At 35.0% G+C, this 15,089-nt stretch overlaps 1 protein-coding gene across 1 annotated transcript in view; it reads right to left on the minus strand.

Annotated features, from left to right (window-relative positions):
• Positions 1 to 3,864: 3,864 nt before the first annotated feature.
• The window catches only part of LOC140746631 (5-hydroxytryptamine receptor 1), a 184,266-nt gene continuing 173,041 nt past the window's right edge, over positions 3,865 to 15,089 (minus strand). Inside the window, exons 4-5 of the mRNA XM_073078756.1 lie at positions 5,630 to 7,037; positions 3,865 to 5,128 (exon numbers count right to left, since the gene is read on the minus strand). Coding sequence (XP_072934857.1) covers positions 4,385 to 5,128; positions 5,630 to 6,595 — 1,710 coding nt within the window. The 5' untranslated portion in view covers positions 6,596 to 7,037 and the 3' untranslated portion in view covers positions 3,865 to 4,384. The remainder of the gene's footprint in view (positions 5,129 to 5,629; positions 7,038 to 15,089) is intronic.

Consider the following 15,089-nt stretch of genomic DNA (forward strand, 5'->3'; position numbering starts at 1 on the left):
TAAGAGTGTTTTATATACATTTTATCCAGTAATTCGTACAGTAATAAGACATTTTCTACTAAATTAAAAATAAGAACGCCAAATTGTGCTAATCAGTGAGATACTTAAAATCAACTCATCAATTTCAGAATATTTCGTTTCATAGCGTATTTTGAAGACTGTAAAAGATATTATGACCTTTAAAACTAAAGTTTGCGTACATTTGGATGTAGTAGGCGGTATTCATCTTCGCTAATTTTTTTATTTGAAATTGTGTTTTGCTCAAACAGTTAATAAATAATAATATTTTATTCAACTTTTATATTTGCAAATAATATTATTTTATATTTACAAATTTCCAAGAAAAAACATTGCGAAATACACTTCGTATTTAAGTGTATAAATTTGATAACAAAAATACTTATACGAGGTTTGTAATGAATACTGTAAAAAATAACATATTGCATCCACGTAACTAAAATTCTTTATATATATATATATATATATATATATATTTATACGAAGAGTTTTCGATAAGTATAAAATATACGTGCATTAGCGTTATATTTGGCGTCCGTTTACTTTGAAGTTAATTTGAAGAATATTTACAATACACTGTAGGACAGTTCAGAGGTTAATACTTGTAAGTTTACAGGAACGAAATTTGTTAATCAAATTGTATGTACACTATATTAACATTGTCATTTCTACGCGTATCCATCGATATTACAAGTATATTCACTACAGAAGATTTATTATACATTGAAATTAATTTAACAATACGCACTTTAGGAATTATATTGAGGTAAGTGCAAAAAGGTCAAACTTATGTACAAAAACACTTTAGGGCGAGCGTGACCCCGCGTCACTTAGCGGTTGCCTTTAAAAATGACAAACTACTTTAAAGTGGGTACAGACTGCTGTAACGTAACATGCAATGTAACACGTAGTGAAACAATTTACCGTCAACATTGTCGCAATGTATCATGCAATGTAACGGAATTCCCATAGTGTAGGTACCTTACGCGCACGAACCGTGCATATGAGTACTATGCGTGCGAACAGAGCATTTCAACTCGTGCGCGCCACGACCCGATATATGTCTGTTTTTTTCGAACATTAACAATATTATAATATTTGGTCGTCACAATCCACTCTTTTTGGTGTTCTTGACAGGCTGAGCAATGTTCGTCGCGAGCATACTGGATAGAGATGCGAGTGGGTACATGCTTAGTTCGTGCTTCGTGCGTTCGCGCTGCGGTCATGTTACATTGCATGTTACGTTACAACCATCTGTACCCCCATCTTTAGGCAACATTTGAACAAGTAGTATCAACGTAGGATTGAAAGCGAATTGAAAGTAACACATGCGATTCTCAAGCGCATAATATTTGCAGTTACGTCAATATAATTCTGTGGCGTACACTTAATTTTATTCACACTTGATCACAATATTTTCTATGGAAAGAAACTACACCAAAAACAATTTATATTTATATATCAATTAATAGAACATCAAATTGAAGTGTCAAATTATTTTCCAAGCGTAGTTTCCCCACACGGTGTCTGCAATATTCACCTACAATTATCATTAATTATAATTATTAATTATAGATTAATTATTACGTATATACAATTTCAATTATTAAACTAGATTAAATTATGTTAACAATATTTACAATACTGGATACTAATTTATATAATTTTCAAACTACAAAACCAAATTTCAATCATAATACTCTAAAAGTATATAAATGATTGCATTATTTGATATGAAAATACAACAATATAATACAATATTTTATTATAATCGATACAATAGAAATTTTAATACAAAATATATATTACTGTGGTAGTTAATAAGAGGATTATTTGTTAGTAAGAAAATTATATACTCAATGTATATTTTGATAAAGCAAGTCCTTGAAGACGGGATTTTGTGAGTTTCATTATAAAAAATAAATTTCTTAATAACACGAAATTAAAATTATTTTATATTACAAGAACTTGACGGTAAATATATATGTAGAGATGTAATATTGACTGTAGTGTTCTTTGGTCTTTTAAGGAACCCATTATATACAAATTGAAAATATTACTGAAAAGTCTATCAACTCATATTGAATGCCAATCAAGCATAATATATACAATTATACAAGTCACGTAATAAGGAAAATAGTTAGAGACAATTTATTATCCAAAGTGTGCAAGATTCAAACAGTCAAAAAGAAAATTTTATGGATATATATATGTATCTTCTTATAGTTTATTTGAAGTAAACTCAACTTTGTAGAAGTGACTTTTCGTAATATCTATTTAACTAACATAGAAGTGTATATTTTAGCTTGAATTATTTTCATTGTCTACAGGATCCATCCACATTAAAGTAACTACATACATAATAGCTACACACAAGTAAATAGGGTTTTTTTAAAACCTTTAGACAGCAATTTTGGTTCACAATAGAAAATATACACAGAATCACAATTCAAGACGAAATTTTACTTTCAAATAATTTACAATTATTAAATTGATTACAATTATTACTTTGCCTGGCAGTGCCGATTATTATTATTAATTACGGGTTATTATATCCTTAGGTCATTTATTAATAATTAATAAAAAGCGGCAAGAGGTATTTATGATAGTTAAAGTGAACCAATAATTAGGTGCTTTCGCGAAATATTTTAACGAAATGTAGACTTCTCAAAGGTCAAACAAAACAAAATGTCTAAAACTACTATCACATGTATTGAAATACTGGCTACTATGTCAGTACACATACACTTATAACAATATAATATAATTTAATACTAATTTATTTGTAAATGCTGTCAAAACGTAAACCGATTTTTTTCAAGAATCATACTATGAACGTTTGGGAAGATGTTTCTCAAGGAATTTAAAAGTTACAAAAGGAATTAGCATATGAAGATGCAACTATTTTTATACCACGATGTGCCACTTTTGGGCATCATTTCCCACAGCTGGGATTGGCCGAAAGTATATTTTATCATACTGTTTCAATGTGGTTTCTTAACGAACACATTTATATTTAATCGGGTACAAAACACTAGAAGTGTGGCCTTTTTTAAACACTCTTTGCATTTCACTTTAAACAGCTTTATTTGAAAAAAGTTTATTAATATAAAAAACGAGGAAAAACTAAAATCATCACCATCTTCTCGCAGACTCATTATTTTTAAAAAGTTGCTCATTAAAATTTTAGCCATATTTATCTCAATTACGCTTATAATAAGCCCATCACCGGTTGGTTTTTTTATCTCAGTTTAAATAAGTCCGTATTTACAGAAACTTGCAAACTATTTTCCATTTTGAAATTACATTTAACTATTTTTACGTTATTAATTAAAATATGAAACGAAAATATTTACATAACTACCTGTACAATCTGTCCCATTTATTCTTCCAAAATGTTTTTAGCCCTATTTATATGTGTTTCATTGTTTTACCTGTATTCGGTTTTATAATATTCATATGGTGATTTACCGCAACTCGGTAAGAGATCACGTCATAAAATCGTGACACACGCTATCGAGGATTTTTAAACATTGTACATATAAAAACTCCAAACTGAAACGGAGCATAGACATTTTTGCCGCGTACGTGCAAAATGTGGAATGAACTTCCTCCTAAGGTATTCCCTCAGGACTATGACATGGGGCTCGTCAAGAGGGGTGTAAAAAGAGCTCTCCTTCAAAGCCGGCGATGCATTGGCGACTCCTCTGGTGTTGCAAATGTCCATAGGCGACGGTGACTGCTTTCCATCAGGTAGCCCGTCTGCCTTATCGTTAGGTTACATATAAAAAAAGAAAATTTTCAGTTCCATTTCGCTTCGTAGGAATCTTTTTGTCACTTCAAACATGACAAAATTGAGGAGCAAAATTTTGTACGATTTTGGTTTACGCTTTGACAACATTATAAATTCACAACAGCTTATTACTTTTAAATCTTTGGTCAAGCTGCAATGTACCGATTAGCTTAATATCTGATACATGAGCTTGTTAAAATTCGTTCTATACATTCAACTTACTCAAGTGTCTAAAGCCAAAACTCAAGTGTCTATTTCCGTAAGAAATCTCGTTTTATTCAAATAAAAGTGAGAATAAACTGGTTACGAGTTCTATGGAATTCTGACTTATGACACTTCAGTTGGTATGTAACATTATCTAACACAAGTGTAAGATTTACAGTAGCTTATTTTACAAGACAATCAGTACAATGTGTCAAGAAACAAATTATTGATGTTGAGACTAGTTCGATTGGTAACTTCAAGTTCCTCCACATTACGAAATCAATCACTATTAACGTTTGTTCACATTACATTTAGTCTTAATTAGATCACAGTATCTAGGTCTCTAGGCACGACCTCGGGCATTGACAATCATAGAAAACTTTCAGACGCTCTAGTCTCTTCCCTATCCACAGCCGAAACTATTTCGACACCCTCTTCGTAGTTTTGAACTTTGGAAGAATGGTTCCCGCAGTAATGTTGCTCAGGACCCCCATACTGACTGTGATAGAACTCCTCTCTCATCATGTGATTCAGATTCGAACATCTGAAGAACAGTATTTCTTGGAAAGGCTTCCTGAAGTCTCTGTTCAAAGTGGCGTAGATAATCGGGTTAAGTAGACTGTTTATATAACCCAACCAGAGGAATAAAGCACTCACAGCGTCTGGAATAGTGTCTTCCTTGACAAAAGGCCTTATTAAAGCGAGAACGAAGAACGGTAGCCAGCAGATGACGAATGCTGACATAATGATTCCTAGCGTTGTTGAAGCTTTGCGCTCTTTCGCGAGTTGAAACCTTAGTTTCTTCTGATGTGGTGAGTGCGTAGGATGTAGCAAGTCTTTTGCTAAATGGCTTTTGTGAGCAAAATTTGAGAGCGAAGACCTGATTCTACTAGTCGTCAGTTTGGGACCGCTCTCTGATGACTGTCTTCGTCTGTCTTTCACTTGGGGTTTATTGTCAGGTGTTAGGCCAATTTGAATATTTGGTTTGTTGATTGTGTGAATTGGTTTCGTGGGGGTCTTCATTGGCTGCAGCATTGGACACTGTGATTCGTTAGACTTCCGCTGGCCAGTAAAACATCTTCCTATGCCGCTTTCCGCTTTATCCACACTACACTGTAACAAAAGAGATTTGATTAGAAATTGTATTAATCTGGTAATAAATAGGCGCTAGGATGGGAGGGTAGCATTTTTGTTTTACTGCTGAGTGAAAGGGAGATCCGATAGCTACTACATTGATATAAATATAGTTATTATCTATTAAAAATCTTGAAATGCAAACATGTCTAATGCGTAATATAAATCATTTTTCGCAAATTGTATACAGAATTGATATGTCTCATATTGTTTAAGAAAATGATGTACATAAAATGTATAATCATTTTATGATTTTACGTACTAACTACCTACCAATAACATGATATATGCTTCCATTTTTTATTCAGTCATGATTTACTAATGTAGGTAATATAATAACTCAACAAAATTCTTCAATAATATCTTTCTTAACACTATACTCTGTACGTAATTCTAAAAAGACTTTAGTCTCATAGAATCTAAATAAAATAATACATGAGTGCGTGCAAACTATACCTAAAAAGGTAAAGAAATACTCACTGTAGTATTTGTACTCGCAGTCGAGCCTCTCGTAGGCGGCGGCTGTGTCGGCTGGCTTCCTAATAACTTCGCCTCCGCCGCGCCACCATTCTTCACGTTTATCTCTAAGTAACAATGGGTTTCTAGATGCGACTGAGCTCGCTTTTCATCCTTAACAATCTTTCTCGCTGCGCTAAAAATCTTATAATACACCACCACCATCACTGTGAGAGGTAAGTAGAAGGAACCAAACGTTGCGTATATTTGGTATCCTTGATTCTGTGACACCGAACACGACGTATCTGTCTTCTCGTTTCCCAATATTAAAACTGGTGGGAGGGATATAAAAGCCGCACTCATCCAAACTATGAAAACACAAAACAGCATCCTCTTCGGAGTTCTTTTCACCCCGTATTCTAACGGTTTGGTTATAGCGTAATACCTATCTACGGATATCATACACAGATTTAGAATACTAGCAGCACAGGACAAAACGTCACTCGATACCCAGAAGTCACAGACGACAGGTCCAAAAGGCCACGTCCCAAGCAAGTCGTACACCATGGCCACCGGCATCACTATGGTTGCAACGCACAAATCGCTCACGGCTAAAGACACGATGAGGTAATTAGAAGGCCTCCTCAGTTTTCTCACTAAGCAGACGGCTATACAAACTAATATGTTACCCACTATAGTGCCGAATATGACTACCATAAATATAGTGGCCAGAAGAATAGTTGCCAATGTTGAATACTTTGTATGTTTTATATTAGGGTGCTTGACAACGGTAGCGTTGTCGTAGAAAGTCCAGTTGAACGTCGAGTTCGGGTTGGATAAGTTGAAGCCAGAGAAAGCAGAGTCGTTAAAATCGAACGAGCCGAGTGCCAAGTTAGCTTGCAATACTAAAGATACGAGTATGAGAAAACACGAAGGTAAAGTAACAAAGCTAGGCCGTGAACAGTGGGAGTTATGATTTTGAGCCGCCATACGAGTCCCTGGCTTGGGTGACGATTACTCGGTTCGTTCTCTGATCGTTACCATACATTGGTTTCGATGTGTCCAGGTTTAAACTCTCGTAACTTAGGTATGCTCGACTCGAACAGTAGTTGGAGCGAGTCAAGTTTGAAAGACCACTTCGTCGTGGAGTTGCCTGGTCTTGGAATGTCGCAATCGATTACCGAGAACGGGATTTAATTGACATATCGTCTGGATCGACTTTGCAATTCCGGACAGAGCCATTGGGTTGAGGGTCTCGTTTGGGAATTTCTCCTCTTCGTTCGTGGTTATAAGGGTTGGTTTTGCCTGCACTGAATCTTTGGTTGGGGTGTTTTGTTTTATTGCACTTGAAGGCGCTCGGAGTGGCTGCTAGTTCAATATCCCGTCTGCGGATTGCTTCATTAGTGCCTTGATTGATGGGGAAATTCCCGACCTGGAAAGAGAAAAGTATTTTAGTTTGTTGTGAGATCGCGGGCTAATAAAAATATTCACATGTTTTCTCAGGAGATTTTTATTCGTAATATTTTACGGTTGTTGTAGAAAGAAGATTTGTAAAAATATGTGATGAGAACGTCGTAGAATTATTTTTTCGCGACTGCAAAGGATCTTTTTTGGGCGTATGTATTTATATAATTATGCATATAATCTTATTCTTTGGCAAATGCTACTTACTTGATGGATTCTACAATAATTATAAAATTTTGTTGACCTAGCTTAAATGGTGAAAGTTTAGACCTTCAAAATCTAATTGAAAGTAGGTAATGGGTACAAAAAAACACAGGTCTGTGGAAAAAGTATTATTGTAACCCAGTTGTTGCAATTAGGAAGAATTGTAACTCTCATTTTACGATAACCATAAAAATACCGGCTGTATTTTTGGGGCTTTTCACCTTGACTTTGGTGGAGCCATAAAATTTTTATGTTCATGCAAACTAGACATCTTATCAAGAATCTAGATTCAAACCGTGTTGACTGCAGAGTGTAATGTATCACGAAACATTTTCGAGACATTTCTGAAACATTTTTCGTTTTGTTTTTGTTATCACTAGATTCTAATCGGATCTAATTAACCATTTGTAGAATGAAGCTATCATAAATCGATGTCAACTCTAATAGACATTTCGATTTAATGGACATACCAAATTCTGTTAACCTATTTTTAATTCTATTGATGTTTGTATTAAAGTAGTGAACGACTATGTTGTCAACCTGATGGTAAGTGATCAATGCCATATTCATTTGTAATGAACTCCATATAGAAAAGAGGTGTTACCAGAAGCCGATCACAAATGCATTGCCACTACTGAAAATTTAGATGGTTGCCTCATATAAGCAAGATAAATGTAAAGCAAGATACTGGAGCTAATGCTTTATTAATTATATGTAAAAATGATGGCATTAAAAAAAGAGAATAATTATTATTAAAAAGACAAATCCGCTGAGTTTCTTACCGGATCTTCTCAGTAGAGGTCGCGTTCCGATCCGGTAGTAGTTTAAGAAAAATATTGTACCTGACAATTTGTAAGTGCCGTCGTTGGCCTATACAAAATAAATATATTTCATTCCATTTCATTTCATATATAAATCTGCTGGCATATACACTTTTCCGCCGTGACGTAAAAATATTTCATACTGGATGTATGCGTAACATATGTATGGAAGTAGTAAAGTGGCATGCACTTTTTTTATTTTTTTTTATATGAATAGCAGACGAGCATGCAGTCCACCTGATGGTAAGTGGCTACTGCCGCCCATGGACATCTGTAATCAATCCCAGATAGGTTTAGATATTCCTAACTGAGATCGGCCACAGATGCGCCGCTACTCCTTACGACTTAGCTGGAATGCCTCGGAAAAGTATGTCTCCCTTACCACACCCTTCAAACCAGAACACAGCATCACTTAACACAGCTGTTATTAGGCAGAAATAGGTGTGGCGGTGGTGCCGCCGGAGTCGAACCACAAAGGGTTCTACCACTTTCATAACTACTAAATATATATCAATTATAGTACATTTTAAAGAAATATAATTTTACGAACAATATAATTTCATAGGAAGGAAATGCAAATTTTAGATGCATCTGTAATCAACTCCATATAAGATAAGAGTCCTGAGGGCGGCCACAGCTGCGTTGACAGAGAACGTTTTTAGTATGACAGTTTCAAAAATAATTTGCTGAGAGGCTTCGAATTTGTATTAATTGGATTTGAAACCAATAAAAAAATGTTGATGTAGATGTAAAGGCCCTTCATAATAAATACCAAGAAAGGATGAGTTGTTGAATATTCAATTCCTTGGCACTCGTTTTGATGTCAAACTTTACAAATATCATGTAAGGCAATTAGTCTCTGAAATATATGCTATTGAGTTATAATACCTTAAATTTTGAGTAACGAGGACGTTCTTCGGAAAAATATTCATAGATTATTTATGAATACGTTTTAGGTTTCAGATGGCGTATAGTAAAAACGTTTTTTTATTTGATAAAATTGAAAAGAATGTTAAAATATTGGGTGTGTGAAAGAAGGGGTCGTGGATGGCAAGAGTGGGAGCTCGAACCGCCCAGCCAACGGCCCCGGGAAGGACGGCGGTATGTGTGGTTTGACCCCAGAAGCCCCCTTTTAGTCGCCTCTTATGATAGGCAGGGGATACCGTAGCCCAATTCTTGTCCCGGAATTACAGGGATAACGTAAAGTATACCTACAATTTTTTTTTTCAGAATTCCATGCCTCTATATTAGAACTAGGTTGAAGAACTCTTTGTGGTGGTTGGTTTAAAGTTGCACTATTTACACATATTTTTTTGCCTCATAACAGCAGTGTTATGAGCAGGTGTGTTCCGATTTGAAGAGTGTGATATGAGAGACATACTTATCCGAGACGTTCCTACTTAGTTCTCAGGGTTGGCACTTCACATGTCGGCATTGTTCCGCGTAAAATACACTATAACAGCCATTAAATGGCTGACGCATTGTCAGCCGTTAATGGCTTCCTTCAATTACAAGGCGGTGATATATCTATATTTATCTATTATAATTCCAATGATTGTTGTAAAGTTTCGACATTCATATGCGCAAGTGTAATCGCAACCGGATATGTTATAAATATATATCTATCATATTCTACTTTTTATGATACAAACATAATAAGGAAAGTCAACGACAGAAATATTAATTGCCCATTATACACCATATTTGGTGAGAATACAATTAACATAGGTGATACCTTAGACTAAAAAGATAGACATGGCCTCACGGATTGAAACGTAACTTGCTTTTGAATGAAGTCTAAATCCCGTTATTAATTTTGATAATTAATAGTATGCGCAAATTGTCAATCTTTGTGTGGTAAAAAACTGGATGGTTTTATTATTAAAAATATTTCGAGAAACTAGCTGTTGATGTAAACTTTTGTGTGATATTGACTTATAAGTGCACGATGTTTTCCTTCATCGTTACAGCAATCATAAATAATGCACATAACTTTTGGAAATAATGTGGTGCATGCCTGGGAGTCGATCCTCGGACCCTTTGATCGAGAGAGAGTTTCAACTACTAAGCTATATGAGTAACTACTTTGCAGATTAGGGGAGGTTTATGTCCAGAAGCAGACTTTTAAAAGCTGATGGATGGATCAATTTATTTCTGAGGCTCTATCTTATCTTTTTTGATCTGGTGTTTTGTTGGTTGGTGGTGGTTTGTCTAGTGATAGTCATCGGATGTAAGTTTTTGGACAACGCCTAATGTTATAATGACGTGATTTTATTACCCTTTGTCAAACACATTATTTGTTGTTAGATTACATTAGACAAGATTTTAATTGTTAACTGTTGGCGAACTGTTCTGCATTTTAATTCTATTTTTTTATGTATTTAGAAACGTTCGTTAAAGATTAAAGGAGATGTTTCAAAATGTATGGGCTCCCGGAAACCTTTTGTACACTATACTAAAAACTAACTAAGAAAACAAACTAAGAAAAAATAAAACCCTACGAATTGTTCTTTGCAACAATTCGTAGGGGTTCATTTTCTTGATGGCCGAAAATGAAACATCTCCTTTTATTCCACCGAGTTTAGAATATGTAGTATTTTCGAAATTAATAATCACATACTTTCGATCGACCCGTTTGACGGAGTGGTCAGCATACTGGCCTGACGCGTAAAGGGATCCAGGAAGTTAGATCCCCGTTCCGACAGACATCTGAATGATGAATTTATATATCTGTTCTGGGTCTAGATGTTTGTATGTGTGTCCATAGCATCCACGATACAGGGAATCCTGTGGGGCTGTGAGTGTAAAAAGCTTCTATAATTATTTTATAGAGTTGGAAAATATTATGAGAAAACTGAAATGACTAAGAGCTTTGTAAAGCAAAAAAATCTTGTAAAGAGTTCTTAATCAATAGAATTACTTAAATAGAATTTACCTTCCTAACCAAGTGAGGACTTAGTATGATTGATTGATCCATGTTGATTGATAAACTATGGCCTAAAAAGTCATCTTAAGAGAATTTCAGTTCAGTACCCTTACCAGGAGGTTTTACGTTTCGACAAATATGACTGTGTTGGTATTTGTTTACGTATTATCCCATACGATTTCCTAGTTCCGACACAATCCGTTAGGGGCGCTGATTGGAATTTGTATGGGCAAAGAGCTGGTAAGGGTACAAATCAATTTCAGTTTCAGTTCAGTTCAGTTTCAGTGGGACACAAAACAAAACAGATTAGTCTAAACAGACCGACAAGGAATTTGAAAATTAATTTTATAATTTGGTATTACGCTAATCTCTTATTACTTAGACTGTCAGATATACTATTTGGAGTCAAAAAAAATTTATTGCTACAGACATAGGGCAGCGTACATTTTGTCCTAAAAACCTCCAACGAACAAAACTCCACCATTCAGATGACGAGGGTCCCTACACGCCGGAAACGGACGAGTACAGCGATAAATCATACAGATCAAGCCTTTTCGACGATTATTTATCCGTCATGAGGTGAAACATCTCGGAGATAAAAAGGTGGATTTTTATGAAAACGGATTCTCTACAAAACCTACCTTACATGGTTATATAAAATGTAGGCTATGCTATATTGTCCCTGTAGTTCCGGGTCCAGAATAGGGCTACGGTATCCGCTGCCTGTCGTAAGAGGCGACTAAAAGGGGCTTTCGGGGTTGCGGGCGGTAAGAGTGGGAGCTCGAACCGTCCGGCTAGCGACCCATAACCCCATGCCGCTCCCACGGCACCGGGTACCTTTTGACGATTTCCCCTCGAGAAAAAAAAAAGCCTATGCTATATTGTATTAGTATATATATATATGTATATATATATATATATATATACATATATTTTATATATATATATATATATATATATATATATATATATACATATATGCTATATTGTATTAGAAAAACATAATTTTTAGTTAGGCAGTAAGGCTATTGTGTCGTTAGTTCCGGGACCAGACTAGGGCTACGGTAGCCCCGGTCTGTCGTAAGAAGCGACTAAAAGGGGGCTTCCGGGGTTGCGGGTGGCAAGAGTGGGAGCTCGGACTGTCCGGCTAACGACTCCCGGAAGGACGGCGTTAAGTGTGGTCACGTAACGTCGTGTACACCAGACGATATGGCGAGCGTCATGCTCATCTGGGCGCAGTCCGACAGGGCAACGCGTTAAGAGGACTCCGGTTGCGTTCCTTTGAAGATTTACGAAGTTATTTACGCAGCACCGAGGACGGCCACCGGGGGGCTTTTAGTGCGGTAAGAATACCACATAACTCTGTGTCGCTCCCACGGCACCGGGTACCTTTTGAAGGTATCCCCTTCTATAACAAAAAGATGTAAGGTAAAGTCACCTAATGCCGAGGGGTACTGAAACTGGCACCATATTCCGTGGTATTTAAAAAAACGGCTTTTATAAACTATTTACCAACTCATTTTTAATAAAAGGTATGTTATTTAATAGATAATTTATCACTCTATTGTCATATGGCTATCGTAATAGTATTATGTGTATGGTTTTTGAATAATCGCATAGTTTTGCATTAGTGCCTCCATCAAACGCATGCTTCATACATTTTGGGCCTTTTGCACGTGAATGTCACGATTTCGCAAATAGTGATTTTTTCAGTAAATTTGCATGTGTGTGATAGTGTTTCGATGAAAACATTATATTGAATATATATGAAATCGATAACATTTAAATTTTGTGCTTATTTGTTAACAGATAAGAGTAAAAATAAGTTTAAAAATACAGCGGCGTTAGGTGCCAAATATTTTGGGCTGTCCTTAAAACTGAGGTATACCACGGAATAGCAATTTCATAGACTTGTTTTTAATTTCAATTTATGTAGTTGTTTTTATGAATAAGCACGTCTTGCTTCGGATTTGACAAATTTAATACTCAATTAATATCGAAATCATTTTCCGTGGTACTGCATTGTACTGCATTACCTAATTATATAATATCAAAGATGACCTATTTATGTACTTTCCTAACTTCTTCTATGGGACAACTAAGGAGACAAAATGAAGTTCATCCAGATATGTATGTTATATTGAACAAGTATTGTATATTATTATGTACATATTTTGATAAAGCATGTTTCTGTCTCTAAATTGTGTAAAAGTCTTTTATTATTTAATAATCGGAATTTGGAAACGTGATTTTTAGTTATGAAACGCTATTTCGATGTATATAAGTCGGAATTAGGTTATATGGGCACGTTAATCCGCGGCATAACCGAAAAATACTATAAAGGGTGTTTAAAGTTTTCATCGGTTTTTAAGAACATTTCTATTATTTGTATCCGTAATTCGCTTAATCCTAATTAATGAAGAATTAACATTGTTATACGATTATAACGGATAATTAAATAAGAACTAGAACATTTTACGACGTTTTCACTTGATTAAATTATTTGAAATGAAATAATTCTATGTCTATATACTCTAAATATATAAACCTCATGACGGTATTCCATATTATTATTATTTATGGTGTACGATAATAAACCTTAGTAAAGTACACGAAGAAGAATGTCCAAAATTGTATTGCAGATACACGAATTGACTGCAGTTTTAAAAAAATACATGATATACATTAGTAAAATTAACCAATTAAGAAACTATACTATAAAAATGTTTATTTCGGCAGCTTCCCTTTAATCATAGCTAAGAACAATTTTGATAAAGCTACTCTTTAACTAATAAAAAATTGAAATTGAAAATTGAATCGAAATTGAAACTAAATTCAATAAATAACATTTATTTTTATACACCATGTAGCAGTCGTTTTATCTCTTTCACTCCCTTATTTTGTATACTCGGAATTAGGAACCAAATACATCGGAATAAGGATTTTTACATCGGAATTAGGGTTTTCTGCCTTGGTTCATATTTATTTAAAATACACATTTAAATCAATATTTAATCGTAAAATGTCGAGTTTATTTCAAGAGTACAGATAATAAAGCTTCTGATAAAATTATCTAATTCCTTATTAAGCCGTAGCAAATGCTTAATATCTGACGCTCTTTCTAGTTTTAGTGAAAATACCGCGGAAATAGGTGACTTTACCTTAGTATGGCTATAAAATGATGTTTTAGGATGCGTGGATGACTTAATCCGGAACTATGAGGATTTTTTTTTTATAATATAGAAGTAGCAGACGAGCATGCAGTCCACCTGATGGTAAGTGGCTACTGCCGCCCATGGACATCTGTAATAAACCCCAGATAGGATTAGATATTCCTACCTGAGGTCGACCACAGATGCGCCGCTACCCGTGAGGACTAAGCTGGAACGCCTCGGAAAAGTCTGTCTCCCTTACCATACCCTTCAAAACGGAACACAACAGCGCCTAACACTGCTGTTATTAGGTAGAAATAGGTGTGGCGGTGGTGCCGCCGAAGTCGAACCACAAAGGGTTCTACCACCTTCAAAAATTAGCATAAAATGCTGAAAGATGTCAAATTGAGTGAATTTACGAGTAGAGCTTCAACATCTATGAAGATGAAGTATACATTGACCTATGAACCCTTATTAAATACGAGTATTTTGGTACCATCCGGTTCCTCAAAGGTCTAAATATAGCAACGTATTCTCTAAGTAAACTTTCGAGATGAAATTTATCAATAGGACAACGTTCCACAAACAAAAAAGGCCACGAAGGGGAAATACAAACAGAATTTATTCGACAAAACAGTATTTATTCGACAAAATAGAATTTATTCAACAAAATGCAATACATCACAGACCACCCTCCGGCAAGAAGTAATCTCGAATTTCATTTCCTAAAAGATTCAATGGACAATTGATAAATGTTTGTATGAAAGGAAAGTTATTTTTGTCGGTCAAGTACTGAATTATTTTTATGATTGTGCCACGTTTTTGATAAAAGTCGTAAATATATGACAACTGTGATTCCGTATTGAAATGTACTGTATGAAAAAAAATTAATAAATAATAATATGAATCCTATTCCT

Source organism: Epargyreus clarus, unplaced genomic scaffold (assembly GCF_041222505.1).
Source record: "Epargyreus clarus isolate Ecla_fem2 unplaced genomic scaffold, WU_Ecla_fem_2.2 ptg000002l, whole genome shotgun sequence".
NCBI classification, from domain to species: Eukaryota; Metazoa; Arthropoda; class Insecta; order Lepidoptera; family Hesperiidae; genus Epargyreus; species Epargyreus clarus.